The 27,067-nt window shown below is 44.1% G+C and overlaps 1 protein-coding gene across 1 annotated transcript in view; it reads left to right on the forward strand.

Annotated features, from left to right (window-relative positions):
- LHFPL2 (LHFPL tetraspan subfamily member 2) overlaps positions 1-25,585 on the forward strand; it is a 99,579-nt gene extending 73,994 nt beyond the window's left edge. The window contains exon 4 of the mRNA XM_063453593.1: positions 22,135-25,585. Coding sequence (XP_063309663.1) covers positions 22,135-22,391 — 257 coding nt within the window. The 3' untranslated portion in view covers positions 22,392-25,585. The remainder of the gene's footprint in view (positions 1-22,134) is intronic.
- Positions 25,586-27,067: the final 1,482 nt, after the last annotated feature.

A 27,067-nucleotide genomic window follows, 5' to 3' on the forward strand; every position in this document is an offset into this window, starting at 1 on the left:
AATGAAAGTATTTAGAAAATTGGGAAGACTAGATGGGCCGAATGGTTCTTATCTGCCGTCACATTCTATGTTTCTATGTTTCTAAAGGGGTTAACCAAGAAAAGACTAGGTGATTTATTCGTTTATATACATTTTTGTTTTATTCCTTTGGTTGAGCGCCTGTCTCTGTCACTCTGCCATCTCGGGGGCCTAGTTGGATATCCAGCCGTCCTGGAGGCCCATGTAGTGTTTGATGTAGAGACAGGTGCTAAAGGCTGGTTAAAGAGCAGGGAGAGGAAATTAGTTTTGCCCGACTTTGTTGTTGCTAGAAGTGTTTGAGTGATAGCAGCGCCGTTCTATTCTAGGTTTCCTGAGTTTTCAGAAGAATGTCCGTGGCAATTCATATCAGCATCAGCCTCACTAGGCTACCCTAACCACATGTCACAGACTAATGAGATTAGCTTCTCAAATGAGCAGGATCTGACATTATCTAACTGTGGGGAGACACATAACAGGCAGCCGTCGGCCGCACTGTCTGCTAACATTGATGGGAATTTTAGAACTGCTTTATGGAGTCAAGTTTTCTTTCAGTGGGTGAATGAACACACTCTGCAACGGTTGCTGTTAGTAGACATTTTATTTCATCCCATTTAGACCTTGTGAAATGCATCGTGGATAACATTCTGGGCTGGTTCACAGATCCACCTCATTCATCATAATGGGACATTCAATGAGTTAACCTTAGTTCAACCAATTAGTTATGCTTTAATAATTTTTTTTTAAACTAACAGTATTTGGACTTGTATCCAATGCAAGGATGGGTTGGCATCCTATGCAAATTTAAAAGTCCCATGATCCTCTGCAGACAGAAAGGACCCATGTGTAGAATGCACACACACAGAGCTTCTCAGAAAGATGGTGGCACTCCAAACCCCAGTTATTTTTTCTTCCATAATGTGATGGGTTGAAGAAAAGAAAAAACAAAAATGTGACCGTTTCTCTTTAACAGGACATGTGATAAATGGGCTAAATCCCATTAAATTCACTTAGACTGTCTATTCAACTTTTACAACTTTGTTTAACTACGATCGATTTTCAATTCACAGTGAGAAATTCCTTCTATTTTTACAGCTGTTGCTAGCTTACACCAATGTGCCAAAGTTTATCTCCTATACCAAACCGTTTTCAATCGTTTTACACTAAAGGGGCTGTACATATCGCCCAGCAATATGAATCGCTAAACTGGGTTATATTTGCTGTGTGGCGTGCGCCAGGACCACGGTCTGTGGCTCAATCAGTAGTGAGAATGACTTAGCCCACTGAATGCCCTTTCCGTAATATGGAAAGTTATTTAAACACGAACACAGAATTGACAGAAAATAATGTATTAATGCATTGTTGTGATATATTTGTGAGATCCGTGATGCACAGTATAGTATATGAGCTAAGAAGCACAGCACGGGCAAGGGCAGGGGGGATTTGTGTCTGCACGAGGAATTAATCTTCCAATATCGGCAGGTTTTGGAGGCTTGGTGCAATAAGTCAGCATGGCAGTTACTTTGCACAGATGTTCAATATAACAAATAGTTCTTTACTGACTCACTAACACCTTATCTATTACGTGCTCTCTGTCAAAGGTCTCCACTCTATTACCTTTTTAAGATTTATTGCGGCTATGTGTCTCCGCAGCTTTCTTTATCTGTAGGAGAATGTAAAAGGGCAGTCTAAGCATCATAATTACTACAGCACACTACAGTGGTTATAGTGCCATCCCATGGTAAGTGGTTTACCAAATGATTCCCCCGGCACCTCCAGTCTAGTCTCCTGCTCAGATATTAGTAATGTGGAAGTCGTTACTCCCAAATTGGTGATGTCCGTTCTGCTCGTGTTTGGACAGAATTCACTGGCTGTGAATGTCCGCACACGCGTTTCTCTCATTTATACAAACCGATTCCAGAGTCTGCGGAGACTATAGAAACGGCTACGCCAGGGTTATGGGAAACACATTGTGCATGCCCCATCTTCAGTCTACTTCCTCTTACTGATGGGAAATAAAGGTATTGAAATGGGAAATACAAGAAGGAAGCAATGGATGGAGCAGGAGTTGGTTGATATTTTGTTTCCACACGTGATGTCATGCAAAGAGAAAGCCATTTACTTCACTTGGAGTATGGAGGGTTTAACTAGTTGTGTTATTAGTCTATTGTATGTCAAACGTTTACTGTTCCTTATCCCATCCTGCCGTTATCAGGACAATCACAGATAAGCAGAGGGCGTCTCAGAAAGGATAATATCACCCAGTACAAACCTGAAAACTAGCATTATGGGAAATGTATGGGGTGTCCGGTTTAGCCAGTCCTGGCAATCCGCTCACTAAGGTCCCGGTTGGTAACTTGATAAACACATAAATCCTGGCACATATGGCCTCTTGTATGTATTGTGTGCAGCTCTGTGTATTTCTGTGAAAATACTCTAAAAATAAATAAGATACAGAAATGTATTCATAGAATGCTTTGACAGTTTGAGAGTATATCTAAATAGATTCTGCCCTCTTTATGTTTAATCACCAATGAGATCCTGTGAATTGTAAGGCAGAATTTGTATTTGTCTTATTGATTTCAGTCTGTACATTATATGTTGTGTGTATTGTGTATATTCATGGTGTGTGCGTGTGTGTAGGTATTCGGTACATTCAGGATAAGTATTATGTATCTGGTATATTCATAGTGTGTTTGTAATATGGATTGAGTATATTCAGCATGTTATGTACTGGGTATATTCAGAGTGTGCAGGTTATGTATTGGGTATATTCAGTATTCAGGGTGTGCAGGTTATGTATTGGGTATATTCAGGGTGTGCAGGTTATGTATTGAGTATATTCAGGGTGTGCGGGTTGTGTATTGGGTATATTCAGGGTGTGCGGGTTATGTAGTGGGTATATTCAGGGTGTGTGTGTTATGTATTGGGTATATTCAGGGTGTGCGGGTTGTGTATTGGGTATATTCATGCTGTAAGTGTTATGTATTGGGTATATTCAGGGTGTGTGTGTTATGTATTGGGTATATTCAGGGTGTGCGGGTTGTGTATTGGGTATATTCAGGGTGTGCGGGTTATGAATTGGATATATTCAGGGTGTGTGTTATGTATTTGGTATATTCAGGGTGTGTGTGTTATGTATTGGGTATATTCAGGGTGTATGTGTTATGTATTGGGTATATTCAGGGTGTGCGGGCTATGTATTGGGTATATTCAGGGTGTGCGGGTTATGTATTGGGTATATTCAGGGTGTGCGGGCTATGTATTGGGTATATTCAGGGTGTGCGGGTTATGTAGTGGGTATATTCAGGGTGTGCGGGTTATGTATTGGGTATATTCAGGGTGTGCGGATTATTTATTGGGTATATTCAGGGTGTGAAGGTTATGTATTGGGTATATTCAGGGTGTGCGGGTTGTGTATTATGTATGTGTTATGTATTGGGTATATTCAGGGTGTGCGGGTTATGTAGTGGATATATTCAGGGTGTGCGGGTTGTGAATTGGGTATATTCAGGGTGTGCGGGTTGTGAATTGGGTATATTCAGGGTGTGTGTGTGTTATGTATTGGGTATATTCAGGGTGTATGTGTTATGTATTGGGTATATTCAGGGTGTATGTGTTATGTATTGGGTATATTCAGGGTGTATGTGTTATGTAGTGGGTATATTCAGGGTGTGCGGGTTATGTAGTGGGTATATTCAGGGTGTGCGGGTTATGTAGTGGCTTAATTCAGGGTGTGCGGGTTATGTAGTGGGTATATTCAGGGTGTGCAGGTTATGTATTGGGTATATTCAGGGTGTATGTGTTATGTATTGGGTATATTTAGGGTGTGCGGGTTGTGTATTGGGTATATTCAGGGTGTGTGTGTTATGTATTGGGTATATTCAGGGTGTGTGTGTTATGTATTGGGTATATTCAGGGTGTGTGTGTTATGTATTGGGTATATTCAGGGTGTATGTGTTATGTATTGGGTATATTCAGGGTGTGCGGGTTATGTAGTGGGTATATTCAGGGTGTGCAGGTTATGTATTGGGTATATTCAGGGTGTATGTGTTATGTATTGGGTATATTCAGGGTGTGCGGGTTATGTAGTGGGTATATTCAGGGTGTATGTGTTATGTAGTGGGTATATTCAGGGTGTGCGGGTTATGTATTGGGTATATTCAGGGTGTATGTGTTATGTATTGGGTATATTTAGGGTGTGCGGGTTGTGTATTGGGTATATTCAGGGTGTATGTGTTATGTATTGGGTATATTTAGGGTGTGCGGGTTGTGTATTGGGTATATTCAGGGTGTATGTGTTATGTATTGGGTATATTTAGGGTGTGCGGGTTGTGTATTGGGTATATTCAGGGTGTGCAGGTTATGTATGGGTTCTATTCATTGGGGGGGGGGGAGGTGATACATTATGTATGATTTTGCTTTACTGGAATTCTATTAGGAGTGTATTAGTGTGTTGACGTGATGATGTTGGCTTATCCTATGTTATGAAAGTGCTGTTTGATGCCAAGGTGCAGTGATTCTATCAGGTGTCTGACCCTTGGGCGTACAGAGAAAGTGGTGATTTCGTCAGCAGCGAGTTCCGTCTTGCTGCGTTACGTTCTCACAGCAGATATTAACAGATGTGTCAGAGGACAGGGTACAGGAGTAGTTATGACAAATCCAGCATTCTTCCCATCCTGAGTCTGAGCGATTTACAGGAAAAGAAAATCACATTTATAATCTGTTTGTAGAGACGCAGTCCAGAGTATGTTTAATGTTTAACCCAATATCACCCATTGACCCCCGATTTACAGCGTTTTCATCATCTTTGTCCTGGAACACGGAGACAGAGTTACAAAGCTTCATATTCCACATTACATACTTACCGCTACATGTTTACAATTACATACTTACTGTTACATACTTACCGCTACATGTTTACAATTACATACTTACTGTTACATACTTACCGCTACATGTTTACAATTACATACTTACTGTTACATACTTACCGCTACATGTTTACAATTACATACTTACTGTTACATACTCACCGCTACATGTTTACAATTACATACTTACTGTTACATACTTACCGCTACATGTTTACAATTACATACTTACTGTTACATACTTACCGCTACATGTTTACCATTAAATACTTACAGCTACATGTTTACCATAACATACTTACTGTTACATACTTACCGCTACATGTTTACAATTACATACTTACTGTTACATACTTACCACTACATGTTTACCATTAAATACTTACCGCTACATGTTTACCAATACAGAAGTGACGGACTGTAATAGCTGTAATAACATTGAAGTCCTTTCATTCTGCATCACATTTGTGAACTACGTCCATAAATGTGGCGAGTTGAGTCTGTGTTAATGTCCCACAACCAGCCTAGAGTGAAATTTGGTCCAAAGCAGCTGGCGTGTCGAGGGTTACTGTGTCCGACCTGGAGTACTTAGAGACTGCTGGATGCTTTCTGAGTTAGCTCACCCCGGCTGATGTCACTCTAGCACACACACAGAGAAGGATTAACATCCAGGGATTGATAATGGGACCAAGTACATTCATGGTTCTGGGGGCCCCAGGCAGCCACCAAGGTTACCATATGGTTAATCCTGCTCTGCACCCATACAATCTGGGCTGTAGCTCAGAGAAACCTCAAACTCTGCCAGTACTGGGCATTAAATTCATAGCCGGGCTCTGCGCTGGTTTGTGAGCTACACTTCTCATAATGCTCAGCCAGCCCTCACACTGCCTCAACAACCGGTATCCTTCGCTCAGCATCTCCGACATCAGCTGCCTGGATACTGCTTGACAACCACTTACTCAAAGCACTCAGTGTTGTCAGTTTTAATTCATGTTTAGAAAGTGTCAGTTTTTGTAGATATAAAACTCCATCTGTTCCCGCAGCCCGGGATCTCAGTAATGGCGTCCATGGGGTGCACTCGCTGACTGTGTGGGTCCTATTGGTATCTTTGGTTGTTTGAAGGGGCCCTCCTGCTGGGGGGCAAGTAAGTGTGATCTGATAAGAACCCTGGGAACTCAATGCACGGTAATCCTTCTAGACATTCCTGGAAGATCTGTCACAATAAACTGAAATCCCCAATAGGTCTCCACACAATAAATAAATAATATATCCTGGTTGCTAGGATACACAATAATGAAGCACTATACACAGCATGGGTATATCTGGGAAACTGCCAACCTCCTATCAGAGCTCCATAGTGGAGCATATATCTGGGAAACTGCTCAACCTCCTATCAGAGCTCCATAGTGGAGCCTATATCTGGGGATCAGTCTGAACTATCAGAGCTCCATAGTGGAGCCTATATCTGGGGATCAGTCTAATTTCCTATCTGTTTTCTATAGTGTAGGTTGGGTCCGGTAAAAGTTAACATATTTCGTGCTTGTGTTTATTCAATAAACTGGGTATTTTGGAGAATTACCAGGAAATTGCAACTTTTAGCCCTGAAAATATAAATACTCCAATAAAAATTCACTAGTTGCACTGTGTTCCAGCTCTATTTTGGTCTAAAACAGCGGTGCCAAATAGGTAGATCCCCAGAAAACTACAGCTTCCATGATGCTTTGCCATTCTAAAGGCATTGTAAAGGAATGCAAAGCATCATGGGAGTTAGGGATGCACGGAAATTAAAATTCTGGGCCGAAACCGAAAATTCAGGGTGCCCTTGGCCGAAACTGAAAATGACTTTTTTTCCCCAAATGATTTGTGTAGGTTATGTAGTGTGTGTATGGAATATAGTGAGGTGTGGGGAAGGGATGTAGTGTGTTTGTGTGTAAGTTATATAGTGTGTGTAGGGAGCAAGGTTTGGTGTGGGATAGGGATGTAGTTTGTATCTTTGTAGGTTATGTAGAGTGTGTGTAGGGTATATAGTGTGGGGTGTGATAGGGGTGTAGGGTACATAGTGTGGAGTGATAAGGATGTAGTATGGGTAGGACACAGTGTGGGGTGGGATAGGGATGGCAGAAGGAGGGGGTGACAGGTGACAGAGCGTGGGAGGGAGGGGGTGACAGGTGGCAAGGTAAGGGAAAAAGGGGATGACAGGTGTCAGAGTATGGGGGTGGCAAAATGAGGGAGGGGGTGACTTGTGGCAGAGTGAGGGGGTGACATAGTAAGGGAGGGGGTACCTAGTGGCAGAGTGTGGGAGGGGGCGACTGGTGACAGAGTGAGGGGGTGACTGGTGACAGAGTGAGGGAGGGAGGGGGTGACTGGTGACAGCGTGACTGAGGGAGGGGGGGACTGGTGACAGAGTGACTAAGGGAGAGGGTGGCAGAGTGACGGAGGGAGGGACTGGTGACAGAGTGACTGAGGAAGGGGGTGACTGGTGGCAGAGTGACTGAGGGAGGGGGTGACTGGTGACAGTGACTGAGGGAGGGGGGACTGGTGACAGAGTGACTAAGGGAGGGGGTGGCAGAGTGACGGAGGGAGGGACTGGTGACAGAGTGACTGAGGAAGGGGGTGACTGAGAGAGGGGGTGACTGGTGGCAGAGTGAGGGAGGGGGTGACTGGTGACCGAGTGACTGAGGAAGGGGGTGACTGGTGAACGAGTGACTGAGGGAGGGGGTGACTGGTGGCAGAGTGACTGAGGGAGGGGGGGGACTGGTGACAGAGTGACTAAGGGAGGGGGTGGCAGAGTGACGGAGGGAGGGACTGGTGACAGAGTGGCTGAGGAAAGGGGTGACGGAGTGGCTGAGGGAGGGGGTGACTGGTGACGGTGACTGAGGGAGGGGGTGACTGGTGACCGAGTGACTGAGGGAGGGGGTGACTGGTGGCAGAGTGACTGAGGGAGGGGGGGACTGGTGACAGAGTGACTGAGGGAGGGGGTGACTGGTGACTGAGGGACGGGGGGACTGGTGACTGAGGGAGGGGGTGACTGGTGGCAGAGTGACTGAGGGAGGGGGTGACTGGTGGCAGAGTGACTGAGGGAGGGGGTGACTGGTGACTGAGGGACGGGGGGACTGGTGACTGAGGGAGGGGGTGACTGGTGACAGAGTGACTAAGGGAAGGGGTGGCAGAGTGAGGGAGGGGGTGACTGGTGACACAGTGACTGAGGAAGGGGGTGACTGGTGACTGTTTTTTTTCCTGGTGGTCCGGTGGTCTGTCTCTCCAGTCTGCAGCTCTGCTGGGTGTGAGCTGCAGACTGTGCTGTATCTCGCGATATCCAGAAGTCAGAGCATTGCCGTGGTAACCAACAGCAACGCTCTAATTGGCCAGAGATCGCGAGATACAGCACAGTCTGCAGCTCACACCCGGCGGAGCTGCAGACTGTCCTGGCTCTCTCCCCAGGCAGACGGGAGAGTCCTCGCACACGGGGCAAGCCGCTGGCCTGTTTTTGGCAGATATGCCACCATTTTCAGCCAAAAACGTTGGTGCATCCCTAGTGGGAGTTGTAGTTTCACAACATCTGGGGATCTACCTTTTGGTCTAAAAGGTGCTATTGACTCCTTATAGGAGATAATCCTGACAATGTGTTTTGATATCAGTGTTTGAGGTATAGATTTACAGGAGATTTAATAACTAGTTTCCCAAACTCCTCTTGTCATAGTTAAATAAACGGTCAATTTGTATTATTGTATTACTCAGCCCCTAATGAAAAGTGTCTGTAAATAAAACATAAAGCACCATCCCCCCACCCTTATCTGACTTACCCCCACACGGTGCCGGCTTCAACCAGCGTTTCTCTGCCAAGACAAACACCATCAAAGTGACGGGGTCTCCCAGGGCCTGAGGTTTTCATTTTACCACTGCTAAAATATTTTTACAATGCGATAAGGCCAGCTTTGCTGTAATGTGGGCTGTGTTTATTTACATGGTGTTTGTAGTCTCTGTGATTCCCAGGTCTGCTCTGTGTAGATCTTAGAAAAACTGGGAGGAAAAGAGCCTTTCTGGGACGCTGGCAGAGCAGCAGACGCTCCATGTAAATCCGGATTTCATGACCCAGTAATCGAGGTTTGAGAATGCAGAGTTTGATAATGTGATCAGGGCAGTTCTGTGTGGATTCATCTTGGTACCAGAAGTGCTGATCTGATACGGACTTTGCTCACTTTTCTGGCTCTAATTAGAGGATTTGAAACACTTGGTTTGGTGAGTGTTTGGTTTGACATTAGACTTCCAAAATCCACGCAGAAATAAATGATGTGAATAAAAGAATTTGGATTTGGTCGAACTAAGCATCTTTTTGCATTAAAGGGACACTGAAGGCACCCAGGCCATTTCAGCTCATTGAAGCGGTCTGGGTGCTGTGCCCCTATTGCACTTAGTGCTGCAATGTTAAACAGTGTAGCTCTAGAGAAACTGTAATGTTTATATTGCAGCTCTAAGTCTGCCCTCTGTGGCTGACTACCAGACAGCCACCGGGGCGCTTCCGGAATCTAAACTGACTTTTGGTCCATTATCTGATGCTGGACGTCCCCACACTGTGCTTGAGGACCTCCAGCGTCAGACTTTTCCCCATAGGAAAGCATTGATTCAATGCTTTCCTACGGGGAGGTCTAATGCATTTGCCACGCAGGCGCATTAGACCCCACTCGTCGCGGGATGGAGGAGGACCGGAGCTTCGACCCAGCGTCGATGGACATCGGTGCTGGGATCAGGTATGTAAATAGAGGGCTTTTAACCCTTTTTTTAACGTGTAGGAGGGGGTGCGATGGAGGGGGAGGCAGAGGGATTGGTGGTGCCAGAAATATAGCTTTGTATACTATCCCTTTAAATCTATGGGACATAACGTATACCAGGAGGACTGACCGAGTCTTTCACCAAAGTGAGAATTGTTGGGAATTCAAAGGGAATTTCATATTTAACATCAGATTAACTGAACTGGAAGCAGAGTTTGCGACCTTACATTTAAATTCACTCTGAATTCCTGGCAATGCTCACTGTAGTAAATTACTCTGTAAGAGTCAAATCAAGTTTTTCACGCTCCCTGGTTATTCCCACCTATTTAGCAATGGTTTGCCCCATTACCTGGATACCGCAACGTTCCAATGCTCCCTGCTGGTCTGGTGACCCAACTTTGGCTTATTCAGAGCTGCGGAAGCCAGAGGCCACGATTATCGCCGTTCGATGGTTGAACATGTTAGCTGACCACTCTCGTCCAATGACTGACATTCTGTGCAGTGAAAATGTCACAGAATTGACATTGGCCAGCCTGAGACTCTAGCTCTGCGTTGGCTGATGACACCCTTAGAGACATGCTGAAGGCAGAGTTACAGCTGTGGCAGCAGAGGGGTTAAACTCTGTGTATGCAGTGAAGTGCTGCACATACAGACCCAGACACCATGACCACTTCAAATCACTGTGCAGTAATTACCTTGTGTGTCACTTTACCCCACTCCCCCCACAATGTAAGCCGCTTTGAGCAGGGCCATTCTCATTCTCTGTTCCTTTACATCCAACTTGACTTGTTGCAAATCTGTTAGTCCTCCTATTGTACAGCGCTGCGGAGTTTGTTGGCACTTTATAAATAATAATAATTGGGCTTTTCTAACCATTTATTAGATCAGAGTAGATGGATTTGAGACATTCTGTTCCTCATTTATCTTCTGTTTCAGATTTTCTTTTTAAGTATTGCAGTTTGATGTTTCCATTTGCCAGAATTGGCAATTTATTTGATAAGCCCCTCTGAATGTAACGCAGGGATTTGTAAAAACAAATCTAGATCCGGCATTCGGATTGGTTCCTTATTCTTTTGGTCTTTGTACTCCTGTTCTTGTTTTCTATGAATGTACAGCATTGTTGTATTAAAAGCCGCAGTAAGACATGTTTAAAGGGATATTCCCAGCCTGTTCTTTGCTACCATGTGAAATATAGACAGCCTTAGACTGAGTCTGCCACGGTTTCTCTTTTTTGTGGACATTTTCCCTGTTGTCAAGGCTGCAGACTGTGCATCACTGTACATCTCATAAACCAGTTTAAAGTACTATACCACACTATTATTATTATTACCGCGGCGCTGTACAATTGGGGGAAAAGTATACACAGACCAATACAAAAGATGACAAGGTTGTTGATCCAGAAAGCTTTACAATTTGTACACACAAACTGATACAAAAAGAGTTGTTTCCAAACTGGTTTAAGTAAATAAAAGCTCCCGCGTTCTCAGCCGATGGCTGCAATCATCCTCTGATCTCGGTGTCTCACATATATAGAGTGTGTACGATTTATTTTCTTCATAAACCCTGCTTTAATCCCCAAGCAGACTTGTGATTTATTTGCTGAAGTCTATTGATTTTAACAAAGTGTCTTGGTTAAAGCAGCCAGTTACAGTTTGTCTCCTGAACAGTTGGAAGCCTGTGAGATTGCAGCCATAAATGACACATAAGGAAGTAACCCAACCTTCCCATTTGTTCAGATTTTGAGAAAGGTCATGGCCGAGGGCAGCTTCTTCTTCATTGGTAGTCATACTAATAACATCTGGGGCTGCGGAGAGAATTACGCGCGCTCTGTGACTAATACGCCTTTTGTAAGAGTTCATCTAATGCTGATTATGTGACAGCAGTGACCACAACCACGAGAATCGAGGGTATAATTCAGAACGCAGAAACGGAAACTTGGCGCAGTTACCAGTAGGGAACCTAGTAAAGACGCCCAAACACTTGGACCAAGTCAGAAGGTACATAGATTGTCCTGCTGAGCTTTCCACCAACACATAGCTATTTTAAGTTTTTTCTAAAGCCCCCTCGCAAATTCACAAGGATTTCCTAGATGTCTGTTTGTAATATATGTGCAGATTCTATCATTATTTTATCCATTACAAACGCCTGGATTTACCCAGCTGGTGCCCAATACCCACATACAAAGTGATAGCAAAGGCCTTGGAGTGTGTGCCAGTAACTAGCTGTGTATGCCACTTGCTGCCAGTCTGCCCGTCTGATCCCACTCATTATAGACAAGGGCTTGGCATGCCCCAGTAGATGGATAGATTAAGCACTGTCAGGGTATTTCACAGATTCGTGAATTGTTATAAAAGTACATTTCCAACTTTAGATCAAACGAGCCAGACTCAAACCATAGCGTACTTTATATATGTGATCAGTGGTAACCAGTGTCTGACAAACCCCGGGTAAGGGGTTTAACTACCTCCCCCATGAGTGTGCTCGGGCACTCCTGGCACCATTACTGGGACTGCAAAATGTAGTGGGTAATCTGCTTGGAGTGTCCCTTTAATGGAGCTCGTTAGGTTGGCACATTCTTAAACTGTAATATTATCTTATTCTACAAATGTAACAATAAATACTAAAATTCATTACATTTTCATTAAAGATCAGAGGCGACTTCATGTGGGGCCTAATCGGTATCACAGGGACCAATCCATTATCCTATTTGCAGTATGTGACATGGTATTTATATAGCGCCAACTTATTCCGCAGCGCATTACAATATTGTGAAAGGGGTATAAAGCTAGACTCCTGTGTTTTCTTTATTCTTTTATCAACAGATTGTGTCTCGGGGCTTGTTACATACATATTACAGTTGTGACATATTCAAAGAAACTTGGAAACCTCTTGCTTATATTTTAAATAATTTAAAGTTTGGTTCAATATAAAAACCGTCCCTCACTTATTGTTTGCCATAAAGAGATTATCGTTCTCCTTAGTTGGAGGGCAGTCTATAGATAGTCCTGTTTTGTTCTGTTAAAGGATTTTTCTGACTTCCCCCATTAATCGTGTGTCTGTTTTGTAGTCCAGATCATTAGCTTCGTCAGAACTGACTCACTCTATTATGGGAGAAGGATTAGTTGTCCCCCAGAGCTCCCCGAATCATCATACTATGGTTCACTGGCAAAATCCCAAGAGCCCCAGACTTTTTATTTCCCAGCTTCTCACCCCTTCATCAGCCTCCTTTGCTGAGTTCTGTGTGATGGAGAGGTCAAGGTGTGTGATCTCTGTGTGTGCTGAATTTTCCTAATTGGGCATCGTTCATTGATGGAAAATGGAATGTGATGAATGGATGGATTCACACTTTGAAATAAAAGGTCCTGGACAGTGTCGGTCCACCATACTGCCTCCATAGACGCCTATTGAGATCATGTGATTGGGCAGCCTCTGGTGTGGTCCTGCTTTAGTTATACAGAGAGGGGCATTTATTAACGAATCACACATACTGAGTGTAACGGACCGTTTCAGCATACAAGGGGAAAAATGCGTTTAGGCGATAATCCCCTTTTCCATAGACAGGCACAGCTACTGCAGAACATCAGAACTCACGAGCTGGATACGAAATAACACTCCGAACTGGAACAGCTGAACAAGAAAAGCATACAATCGGCTTACACTCTTGGCAGTCAGCTTACAATCCAATCCCCCCCAAGAACGAGACGACACTTCATTTTGAGGGTTAAGCAGGAACTCAAGACTGGGACACCCAGTCTGGCTTTTATTACCAACAAGTACATACAGGACACTCCCAGGGGGAGGATGAAATTAACCAATCACATGGATGTACCTCCCACACATTTCCTCCCCTTAGATTAACACTTAACACAATTATACCGTACACCTTTTTCCCCAATTCCTGGATGTACCCCAAATACATATGCTACACCTCCAAAATGGTTCAGGAGTTATGGAACTTTAAAGTATTGACCGACCGCATGGGTAAAGTATCCGAAAACAGTTCCATGCATTTTGGCCCTGCGGTCGGTAACAAACAAGGGAATGAAAACAGACGAATTGCCTGTGTTATAGAGCCTGGAGAGGGTTTGAATGAATTCCCTTGTTTGTGGGGTTCTTTCTACCGAACGGGGGGTCATTCGGTAGTTTCCATACGAACTTCTGGAAGTATGGAGGTCTCAGCGGTGTTTGCCTAGTCAAGTGTCCGATTTCAGTTCCAGACACTCGACGGCAAAACACCGCTGTTCGGTAGTTAAAGATGGCCGCCGCCACGTGTTGGTTTCCTGAATGGCGGCCACCCAGAGGACACAGAACACATTACATGATTGCCAATTACCCGTTTGCAACATTGTTGCAAACGGTAATTGGAGGCACACTTAATCCTGGGTGGTCTGGTTGTTCGGTAGTTTCCTCAATACAATGAATGGAGTGATTCTACCGAACAATCAGATGAAGGCTGCATATATATATATAACCCAGGTTAACTGCATACAACAATACATACATGACATTTAAAGTATTAAAGGCAGGATTACTGTACTACGTTCCACAGTCTTAAAGGTACAGTAGTCCCAAAAGTTCCAATATGTCCATCGCTGCTTTTAAAGGGCCAGCAGCAGCAATACAAATTATTACCTGCCCAAATATAGTTTCTAAAGTGCAACACGTCCAGGGGCCATAGTCAGCGGGCAGGAGGCCAGCAGCCAGGCCTCTCCAGTTCACAGTGGCGAAGCTGGTTTCGCCACATTTCTCCCCTTTGCCAATTAGACTAACAGGGTACCTGACTTTCTGCCGGTCAGTGCCCTGGTTAGTCCAGCAACCCACCCACAAAACAGAAATAACCGAGCAGCCCACCCACACTAACCGGTTACTACATCTGGGTGAGGAAGGATTTTGTCCAAGTTCTGGTGTTTCACCACTGCTGGGTGGGAGACGGGTAGGCTGCCTTGGTGGGTTGCTGAGGGGGCAGAGACCAGCGGTACTCTGTCCTGTTGCCAGCACTACCACGGGAGTAGTCTGGTGGGCGTCTGGTTGCTGGAGACTGGCTGTCTCCCCTTTAGGTGCACAGCTCGACTGCTGGAGGGGGAGACCGACTGTCTCCCCTTTGGATCCATCACACTGAGGCTGGGGAACAGGACCGACCGTCCCTATCCCTTGTGCTGTAAGTGCAGAGACTACGGTCCCATCTGCACAGTTGTGGGGCTTAACATCTCCCCTTGGTGGGTTAGGTTGCCGTGGGAGAGAGGGTGTAACAAGTTCCTCTCTCTGGATGGCAAACTGCCGCTGGGGAGAAAGGATGGCACCTTCTGCTCCCTGGGGTACACACTGCCGCTGGGGAGGAAGGACGACACCATCAGCTCCCTGGGGTACACACTGCCGCTGGGGAGGAAGGATTGCACCTTCTGCTCCCTGAGACACACCCTGCCGCTGGGGAGGGAGGACACGGCTCTCCTCTCCCTTTACTTCACACTGCCTTCCAGGCACATCACTTTGCTGCTGGGGGGCAGGAACAACAACCTCTGCCCCCTGTAACTCAGCCTGCCGCTGGGGAGGAAGGACGACACCTTCATCTCCCTGGGGTGTACGCTGCCACTGGGGAGGAAGGACGACACCTTCATCTCCCTGGGGTGTACGCTGCCACTGGGGAGGAAGGACGACACCTTCATCTCCCTGGGGTACACACTGCCGCTGGGGAGGGAGGACGCTGCTCTCCTCTCCCTTCACTTCACACTGCCCTCCCGGCACATCACTTTGCTGCTGGGGGGCAGGAACAACAACCTCTGCCCCCTGTAACTCAGCCTGCCGCTGGGGAGGATGGACGACACCATCAGCTCCCGGAGACACACACTGCCGCTGGGGAGGGAGGACGCTGCTCTCCTCTCCCTTTACTTCACACTGCCTTCCTGGCACATCACTTTTCTGCTGGGGGGCAGGAACAACAACCTCTGCCCCCTGTAACTCAGCCTGCCGCTGGGGAGGAAGGACGACACCTTCATCTCCCTGGGACACACACTGCCGCTGGGGAGGAAGGACGGCACCTTCAGCTCCCTGAGATACAATCTGCCGCTGGGGAGGAAGGACGACACCTTTAGCTCCCTGGGACTTACTCTGCCGCTGGGGAGGATGGACGACACCATCAGCTCCCTGGGTTACACACTGCCGCTGGGGATCTGGGCCGACTGCCCAGCATCCCTGTAGGGCCGGTAGAGAGACCTCGGTCCCATCTCCACCTGCCTGTTGTGGTTCCTCACAGGACCAATCTATGAGGACCCCTACTTCGGGTTCTTCCTGCCGCCTCGGGGGAGGGCGGCTAACCTCCTCGGATGCAGCCTCTACTCTGCTGCTGTACCACTCTTCCTGCTCATCATACTCTTCGTCCATCTTTGAGTTTTGCTCAGCCATGACCTGGTTCCAGATCCCCTGGAATGTGTCCATGGATATATAACCCCCATACTGGGCCACTTGCTGCCTCACCTTGGCCATAAAATCATCTTCAGCGTCAGAGCCTTCCATACTTGTCTGCTCCAAGTCGCTGGATACCTCTGCTGCCAGGGGCGCTGCACGAATGCTAACGTTGCCCTCAATTTGTAACTCCAAGGAATTGGTGTTCTGTAGCTGTCCTTCTGGTTGTAGGAACGATCCCGCCGCTTGCCACCAATTGTAACGGACCGTTTCAGCATACAAGGGGAAAAATGCGTTTAGGCGATAATCCCCTTTTCCATAGACAGGCACAGCTACTGCAGAACATCAGAACTCACGAGCTGGATACGAAATAACACTCCGAACTGGAACAGCTGAACAAGAAAAGCATACAATCGGCTTACACTCTTGGCAGTCAGCTTACAATCCAATCCCCCCCAAGAACGAGACGACACTTCATTTTGAGGGTTAAGCAGGAACTCAAGACTGGGACACCCAGTCTGGCTTTTATTACCAACAAGTACATACAGGACACTCCCAGGGGGAGGATGAAATTAACCAATCACATGGATGTACCTCCCACACATTTCCTCCCCTTAGATTAACACTTAACACAATTATACCGTACACCTTTTTCCCCAATTCCTGGATGTACCCCAAATACATATGCTACACCTCCAAAATGGTTCAGGAGTTATGGAACTTTAAAGTATTGACCGACCGCATGGGTAAAGTATCCGAAAACAGTTCCATGCATTTTGGCCCTGCGGTCGGTAACAAACAAGGGAATGAAAACAGACGAATTGCCTGTGTTATAGAGCCTGGAGAGGGTTTGAATGAATTCCCTTGTTTGTGGGGTTCTTTCTACCGAACGGGGGGTCATTCGGTAGTTTCCATACGAACTTCTGGAAGTATGGAGGTCTCAGCGGTGTTTGCCTAGTCAAGTGTCCGATTTCAGTTCCAGACACTCGACGGCAAAACACCGCTGTTCGGTAGTTAAAGATGGCCGCCGCCACGTGTTGGTTTCCTGAATGGCGGCCACCCAGAGGACACAGAACACATTACATGATTGCCAATTACCCGTTTGCAACATTGTTGCAAACGGTAATTGGAGGCACACTTAATCCTGGGTGGTCTGGTTGTTCGGTAGTTTCCTCAATACAATGAATGGAGTGATTCTACCGAACAATCAGATGAAGGCTGCATATATATATATAACCCAGGTTAACTGCATACAACAATACATACATGACATTTAAAGTATTAAAGGCAGGATTACTGTACTACGTTCCACAGTCTTAAAGGTACAGTAGTCCCAAAAGTTCCAATATGTCCATCGCTGCTTTTAAAGGGCCAGCAGCAGCAATACAAATTATTACCTGCCCAAATATAGTTTCTAAAGTGCAACACGTCCAGGGGCCATAGTCAGCGGGCAGGAGGCCAGCAGCCAGGCCTCTCCAGTTCACAGTGGCGAAGCTGGTTTCGCCACACTGAGCTGCTGGTAATCAGAGACCTTGAACTTGTGGTCACTTAGTGTGTGACCATAACGAGCCACTTGGGCCACCCTCTGAGTGATTGGATCACAGCTGGCCATGTATGCAACTGCAATACAACTCCCAACACCATCTGCCAGCCACGCTCCATATGAAGTTCCGCAGGAGCTAGAAGTTGTCCTTATCCTGCTTTATATTTATAAAGTGCCAACAAATGCTGCAGCGCTGTACAGTTGGGAAAAAGACAAACACAGTAAGAACAGACCGATACAACAAGGAGGACCCTGCCCGTGAGCTACTTTTCTAGTGATCTGTTTTTTGTACTGAGTAACCCTGTGTATAATGGAACATTTTCGCTTTGTCCATAGAGTGTTTTTAAGTAGGAAATTGGTGTCCAGCGCTGGGGAAGATGTTAGACCCTGACAGATGTACAGAATGTCAGGCGTTGATTCTTTCTGTACCAGTAGCAGAGTCTGGGCTGACTTCCTGCCTGCAGATTTGTCACCCCCTGGGAAGTTACAGATCCCCTGGTGTCTATAAGATCCACTTTCACCAGCTGCAATATGACTAAACTACTTCAACAGTTTAACTACAGATCACTTTGTCAGGAAAAGCGTTACATTACTGACATTTTAACTTCATGTGTAAATCAAGATTATTTCTCCATCAGGGATGGCAATGAGAAGTAACAGAGCAGATCTGTCTCTCATAACTGCCAAGTGTCCCTGTTTAGTACGGACAGTCCCTATTTTTGACCCAAATCCCTCTGTCCCTCTTTTCTAGGAGCTCCATACTGTTTGTGTGTCTGAGTGTATAACAGAGCTCCACAGCATTAATACTCCCAGTAATGTGTCTGAGTGTATAACAGAGCTCCACAGCAATAATACTCCCAGTAATGTGTCTGAGTGTATAACAGAGCTCCACATGAATAATACTCCCAGTAATGTGTCTGAGTGTATAACAGAGCTCCACAGCAATAATACTACCAGTAATGTGTCTGATTGTATAACAGAGCTCCACAGCAATAATACTCCCAGTAATGTGTCTGAGTGTATAACAGAGCTCCACAGCAATAATACTCCCAGTAATGTGTCTGGGTGTATAACAGAGCTCCACAGTAGTAATACTCCCAGTAATGTGTCTGAGTGTATAACAGAGCTCCACAGCAATAATACTCCCAGTAATGTGTCTGAGTGTATAACAGAGCTCCACAGCAATAATACTCCCAGTAATGTGTCTGATTGTATAACAGAGCTCCACAGTAATAATACTCCCAGTAATGTGTCTGGGTGTATAACAGAGCTCCACAGCAATAATACTCCCAGTAATGTGTCTGGGTGTATAACAGAGCTCCACAGTAGTAATACTCCCAGTAATGTGTCTGATTGTATAACAGAGCTCCACAGCAATAATACTCCCAGTACTGTGTCTGGGTGTATAACAGAGCTCCACAGTAGTAATACTCCCAGTAATGTGTCTGAGTGTATAACAGAGCTCCACAGCAATAATACTCCCAGTAATGTGTCTGAGTGTATAACAGAGCTCCGCAGCAATAATACTCCCAGTAATGTGTCTGATTGTATAACAGAGCTCCACAGTAATAATACTCCCAGTAATGTGTCTGGGTGTATAACAGAGCTCCACAGCAATAATACTCCCAGTAATGTGTCTGGGTGTATAACAGAGCTCCACATCCAACTCGACTTGTTGCAAATCTGTTAGTCCCCCTATTGTACAGTGCTATGGAATTTGCTGGCGCGATATAAATAATTAATAATATAGCACCAAAATACTCTGTAGCTCTTGCATGTCAAAGTCAAAGGCTAACACGGGCCAAATAAACAAGGTCTAAGTTCATGTGGGCCGCAAAAAAAAAAAAACTTCAGTTTTAATAGAAACGTAGGTTTAATTAGGAAAGTAGAGTATAAAAAAAGTTGCCTAACTGACTATCGATAGACCGATATTGATTTTTTTAGAACCGATACCGATAATCTGTGAACTTTCAGGCCGATAGCCAATAACTTACCGATATTCTGTACATTTACCATTTAAAAAAAATAAACTATTTCTACACAAATCTACTGTTTTATGAACATGTTTATTATTTCTTAGTTTTTGCACCTCTTTTTTTTTTTTTTATTAAGGTAAATGCACAAAATATACATGCCAGTCAGAATTTTTTATGTTTTCAAGAATATGTGTGTGTAGTGGATGCAGTAAAAGTATTTGATTAGTGAATGCAGTGTGTGTGTTTGTGTAGTGTGTATATAATGAATGCAGAATGTGTGTGTGTGTGTGTGTGTGTGTATGTGTGTATAGTGAATGCAGTGTGTGTGTGTGTATAGTGAATGTGTGTGTTTGTGTAGTATGTATATAATGAATGCAGAATGTGTGTGTGTGTGTGTGTGTGTGTATAGTGAATGCAGTGTGTGTGTATAGTGAATGCAGTGTGTGTGTTTGTGTAGTGTGTATATAATGAATGCAGAATGTGTGTGTGTGTGTGTGTGTAGTGAATGCAGTGTGTGTGTTTAGTGAATGCAGTGTGTGTGTGTGTGTGTGTAGTGTGTGTGTATAGTGAATGCAGTGTGTATAGTGAATGCAGTGTGTGTGTGTGTGTATAGTGAATGCAGTGTGTGTGTGTGTGTGTGTGTATAGTGAATGCAGTGTGTGTGTGTGTGTGTAGTGAATGCAGTGTGTGTGTATAGTGAATGCAGTGTGTGTGTGTAGTGAATGCAGTGTGTGTGTGTATAGTGAATGCAGTGTGTGTGTATAGTGAATGTGTGTGTGTGTTTGTGTAGTGTGTGTATAATGAATGCAGAATGTGTGTGTGTGTGTGTGTATGTGTGTATATAGTGAATGCAGTGTGTGTGTGTATATCGAATGCAGTGTGTGTGTTTGTGTAGTGTGTATATAATGAATGCAGAATGTGTGTGTGTGTGTGTGTGTGTATAGTGAATGCAGTGTGTGTGTATAGTGAATGCAGTGTGTGTGTGTGTAGTGAATGCAGTGTGTGTGTATAGTGAATGCAGTGTGTATAGTGAATGCAGTGTGTGTGTGTGTATAGTGAATGCAGTGTGTGTGTCTATAGTGAATGCAGTGTGTATAGTGAATGCAGTGTGTGTGTGTCTATAGTGAATGCAGTGTGTGTGTCTATAGTGAATGCAGTGTGTATAGTGAACGCAGTGTGTGTGTGTGTGTGTATAGTGAATGCTGTGTGTATAGTGAATGCAGTGTGTGTGTGTGTGTATAGTGATTACAGCTTGTGTGTCGGATGGGGAGGAGAGGTCACCAGCGAGCTGACGTCGGATGGGGAGGAGAGGTCACCAGCGTCGAGGGAGCCCGGCGCTGGATTAAGCTAAATGGCTGAAGGCGGACCCTGAGGGTAGGGGCACCCTCAGGGCACTATAGTGTCAGGAAATCCGCTTTGTTTTCCTGACACTATAGTGATCCTTAAAGCTGTAGTTGTTCTGGTAATTATAGTGTCCCTTTAATAATTTCAGCCAGGGAGGTGGAGCAGAAGCGTAGAGACGGTCACGGCAGTGGCTAAAAGGCAAGTAAATTGCATTTTTATATTGCAAATGAGGGAGGATGGGGGGGGGAATAGTTCTGGTAATTATAGTGTCCATTAAAAAAATAAAAAATAATAATAACTACAAATACCCTCTAAAAGCCTAGTAGTTCATTGTAAGACGTTTATATCTGATTTGATTTCCACAATATAATTCTTGTGGTTGATTGAATAAATGATTTATGCTCCTAATTCGCTCAGCACAAGCTTTTGGTCACTTGTTTATTTAGTCTAATTCTATTACAATGCATTTCCAAGCTAACTGATACTGCGCACGTGAAATTCGATGCTGTATTTTATGAGAAACCTCGCCATTTCATAACTGCTAGTATTTAGCTGGAAAATTACCCAATGGGCATTGACTTCATGCTGAGAAAAGCAATGAGATTGTGTGCATGTGTGTCAAAATCAGGATTATATATACGTAAATTACTTTTTCAATGTGCAAAGATTGCGGCCTAATGGCCAATAAGATTTTTACCCTTAACCCCCCCCTGCTCCCACCTCCACAACGCCCTGCACTCATCCAGTAACCCAGGCTGCATGTGTAATGCTGTTACATGTGTGATCTTCCAATTAACCCATTAAGCACCAGTGATGTACCATGTCGTTCTAGACGTCTGATTTTTAATCACCGTTCCAGCGTGAGACATCCCAGTCAGCGTCCACAATCAGATCTTCTGAAACTATGATCGAAACGTAAAATGCTGGCATAACGTTTATTGGAGTTCGGGTGTGAAACGCCATTGAATGTCATTGGCAATTAAGTGGTTAACAAGCTGTGTCGTGTTTGGTTTTCGAAGATTATTATTGTTATATATTTATATATCACCACCTTATTCTGCAGCGCTTAACAAATTAACATTGTTTTCCTCAATATTATATTTATATAATGTGTGTGTATATATATATATATTTAGTTCTTGCTAAGACATAGCTTATTCCATTGTTCATATGTATGAATTTTTATGGAATATTTTTGTTTGTTTCCCTCACAGGTCTTTTCCTTATCCTGGGTCTGATTCTGTACCCTGCCGGTTGGGGTTCTCAGAAGGTGGTGGCGTACTGTGGACATTACGCTTCTGCCTACAAGCCTGGAGAGTGCTCTTTGGGGTGGGGATTCTACACCGCCATCGGAGGCACGGTGATGACCTTCATTTGTGCTGTTTTTTCAGCGCAAGCCGAAATTGCCACATCCAGTGATAAAGTGCAAGAAGAAATCGAAGAGGGGAAAAGTCTTATATGTCTACTATAACCAACAGGAAATGTCAGATTTCTAATGGGATCCGCTTTGTTTACACGGCCCCCACTTCTCATGAATGAACTTGCCTATTACAAACATTCACACTATGTCACGTCTCCAGGCTCCCCGTTCTCTAAAGGATAAAGAACGGGGAAGGCAGCTCAGACATGGAGTCAGGGCCTCAAATACCTGAATGAAAGACATGGACATGTAAACGCGGTGGAAACTGATTTGATTTTGTGTAGGAATGCATTTCTGATCCTACATTTATCCAAAGTCACTTTAAAGCAAAAAACGAACTATATTTGTCCATTCTCAGACTAAAGACCTTTTCTGTGCATTTGTTTTAACAGACTTGTTAGAGATTTTTCATATCTTGTTTCAAGCCTCTGCTTGTAAAAGCCATTTTTTTATAATTAAGTTGTTCAGAAAAAAAACAGCAAACCACTAATTCTTATGGAAGCTGTCTGTAAACTGGAAAAATGGAAGTCTTACCAAAGTGTTTCTTTCTGTGGTGCAAACAAACTCATTTTTTTATACTTTTAAATGTATTACGATATGGAGAGGACCACTGGAATCAAGCAAAGGTGATTTATATGAAAACGGGGGAAATATAAACAGAGACATGCAAGGTTTGATTGTTTAGAGGTTAAAAGAGAAGACGACAAACACAAGGCATTGCATCTTTTATAAACTCCCCATGCTTGTTTTATTAAAGGGACAGTTTAGGCACCATAATGCATTAAGTTGTTATGGTGTTATGGTGCCATTTTGCTCAATCTTACCTGAAGGAGCTCAGTTTAACTCCAAAGTTGCCTACAGCACTGATTTCACCTCCCTCACCCCTAGGAGGCATCCAGCTTCTGAAATTTCAGTTTCAGGAAACGCGAATGCCGCTGGGCAGGGTCGCCGCTGATTGTCTGTGAGCAGTCAGCTTATACTCTCAGCCAATCAGTGACTGTCCTTTAAAAGTACTTGGAAAAAGTATGTCCTCTTTCCAAGCCAGTTTTGTAAATGGTAAAATCAGCAGCACTCCATGCTTCCTGGATCTGAAATTTCAGAAGACGGATGCCACCATGGTGGAGCTGAGATCGACGTTGGAGGCAACCTTGATGTTAAACTGTTCAAAAATGGTTTGACCCCCTTTGAGGTAAAAGTGAGCCCTGGGGTCTCCTGGCACTATAAAACCTTAATTTAGATAAAGTTGTTTTGGAACCTGGAGTGTCCCTTTAAAGTAAACCACACGGGCGAGTCTTACCGAGCGGTTATTAATTTAAGTGGGTAGGTTTCCTTTGGAACTTAAAGGCATGAGGAAATCTTTCCAGCTTAAGCCGCTTATGAAATCCACCCCATATGCCACTGCTAAGATTGTTCGTAGCAAATAAAACATGGCACCGTGTCCTAGCAGACTCTAGTGAATGTACGTTTAGGCAAAATCTAATTTACTGAAGAAGCACAACACCTCCATCCGTCTGATTATTAGCCTGTGAAAACGAAAGTATCATCCGTGGGTCCTTGTGTGTGAATTCAGGATAAGGAAGTATTTCCAGGTGCCATGGTAAACATTTTGATGATGCCAAGAAATAAGATCCTACAGATCTACAAAACCATTAAAAATACCCACCCCCTCCCTCCCAAAAAAGGTTGAAAGGTGTTGTAATAGAGGAAGGGTCCCACACAAGGGATCCATAAAGTGACAGAGCTGCTTTAACTTCTGCATCGAAAGCCAAATCTTGTCCTGTATTGGTTGGAACATGCGCATCGCACCCATCAGGTTCCAAGCCACTGCTCACAATATATTGTTTACCGTAGCAGAGCTTCTGCCCCAGTACAACAGAGGCCCCTCTGACATTGGGAAAAGACTGATAAAGGTGCTTCTTTTAATTTATTGTAGTATTTTTTCAATTGAAGGATGGGTCGCAGAGCCAATGGCATGTACAGTATTTTAATCATGTGTCAGAAAAGGTTGAGAACCACTGTCATATGTATATTTTATGCATATCTTGAATGCTGATGGCGTGCATGACCTTTCGTGCCAATATCTTCACTGAATTGTTTCTGCTATTACCCTGGACATTCCAAATTATTAAAGGAGCCTGCTTAGGTGTGTAAGAGAGAATTTCTGATGGGTTTTTTTTTGGTCATATCACTGCTGTTCTTACCTGAAGCTGTATCTGCGATGGGAAGCCGTGTTGCCAGTCTATATATAGGGGGTGTTATACTCTCTCCATGCTTAGAGGGGTCAGTCAGGGGGCTAAGCGTGCCAAAACTTGGCCAGCACTGGCATCCAGAAACCTAGTATAGAACCTTTACAATGAGCACTAGCTGTACTTTAAAAGTAAAATTGATGTGGTTCTCTAAAAAGATGTATCTCTAAGTTCGACTGGTGTCTGTCTATCCTGGACCTTTTCATAAAACCTTTTTTGGAAGTCTACTAAATGATTTAATAGGAGAAAATGAAACCTCTGTAATACTGATAGATTACCTCCTTCGAGAAATATGACCGATTTGACCTGTGCTCTATATGTCACATCCGTACATAATCCACACGTTTGTCCAAATAAACAGTAGTTGACCCAAATTAAGGATCTGAACTATGCTGGTCACTCCTATATCTGTTCTACTGAAAAATATGATGAAAATGTATATCATTTGAAATTCATAACAGAATGAAAAAGCTAAAACCGGGGATATTCACTTTTTCAAGAATTCCGCTCTCCTAATGTCTTATGTCATGTTTGTGTCAGGTCTCCCCAGCGCACTCCTAAGCGCACCCTGAACTGCCGCAATTCTCATGCAAATTATTCCGGTCATTGCTGTCATGGTCATTGAACATTTGCATAAAGGAAGAACCACAGATTGTGCCAAGGCTTCTCCAGCAGGATGAATCAGAAACCACGTTGTTCTCCATACGGTTTATAATGTAAAGTGCCATATATATTTGCATGTTTAAAAGCCAATCATGAACCAGTGACTGTCTCTATAAGATTATGTGCAATAAGATGCCTTTGGATTATTGTGAAATAGGCCCTGAAATGCTCCGTGTCTTGTGTGTGATATATAATATACCACACACATACCTATTTAATGGAATACACAACTCCATGTACTGCTTTGATACTGTGAGTTTAGATTAATTTTTGATGAAGAAAACGAGTCCTCTTGTTGAAATATTAATAAATATTTTGTTTGTTTTGTAATTACAATGTGTCCTGTTCAGTTATATCAATTAGATGTATCTTACTCCCAGTTGTAGCTTCGGACTCTCATTTTCCTACCCTGGAGAAACCCTTTATTCTGGGCGGGCTGGGTTAATCGCTAGCCTGGTCTCCAAAAAGTGCCCCTCCAATTATTTTGGATGCAGGACAGTCCATTCATAGTATGCACTACTTGTCGTTGTGATACCGGAGAAACTGACGGAAGCCAAGCACAGAGAGATGGACACAGGTTTCTTCAGGAAGGAAGAGATTCTTTATTCGGTTCACCGATCGGGACTCAGAGGGACTAATGTCACCAAAATACAACAAGTTCTGAGCCCCGGACAATAGTGCAGGCTCCTTATATAGGCACATAACTCCTCCCATATTAAGCTCCACCCGCACATTCTCTTGACCAATCAATACAAATAAGAATTAACTTCCTGCTTGACCGCATGGCTTGTCCAGCACAATGGAGGAGGGGAATACTACATCCTGTATTCTTGCACATGCTCCGTACACTACTGATCGTATCTTGCCTCGTGCAACCAACTGATCGATACGTCAGCATATGCACGTACACATGCCACGTGGTAATCTCGGCCTACTAAATTTATTTTTACCGAGCTTCCACCACAGTAGGTCTTTTATCCCAACAGGAATCCGCAGGACGAGGTCCGATACATAGGTATCACTTGTAAGTTATAACAGCAAGAACTATGGCAGGCCTACAGTAACGCTTTATTAAGACACTGAAGGATATTCTGTTTTACAAAGCGAGAATGTTCCGTGCTCTACATCGATGAGACTGTGCTTAAAATGAATTTCATGTTCAATGGGTCCTAAAAAAAGATATCATTTTCACATAGTTCGTATTAACAGTGGCTCACAGAGCTACCGGTCATTTTAATTGTTTTGGTGTGTTTTTGTCTTTTCTAAATAAAGATTGTCCAGTAAATCCTAAAGTAACTCTTAATAACGCACTATGTAGTCATTAATTAAAAAATCCTTTGTAACTCATAATCCTTACAATTATTATTAAATATAAAACCTAGAATATGGACGGTTTCAGGATGTAAATATGTGAGAAATAGTGTAAAGAATAAGCATTACTAATGACGGTACTAGATAGAAGGTTTTTACAAGAAACGCCGCTCTAAGATACAAAGTGCAATGTCCGTACTATGCCTTGGGGTAAAGCTCTCTGTGTCTGGGATTTGCTGCAAACAATACGGCAGCCTGTTTCTCAGAACGTAAGAACTATTAATACTTGTTCCCCGTCTCCAAAACCAGAACCTTCCTTCAGACAAAAAGAAAAACATGAACATAAGCTGGCTTTTCTAATGACACTCTCTGAACTACTCGTTAAAGCCTGGACAAGAATAGTCCGGCTTGATAGGGAGCCACAGAGAATAGAGCTTATTCTTTTTTTTGCCCGGAATGTGGAAACGAAGAGGTCAGATGGATACATTTAATCCCCCGGAAACTGAT

The sequence above is a fragment of the Pelobates fuscus genome, chromosome 5 (assembly GCF_036172605.1).
Source record: "Pelobates fuscus isolate aPelFus1 chromosome 5, aPelFus1.pri, whole genome shotgun sequence".
Classification (NCBI taxonomy): Eukaryota; Metazoa; Chordata; class Amphibia; order Anura; family Pelobatidae; genus Pelobates; species Pelobates fuscus.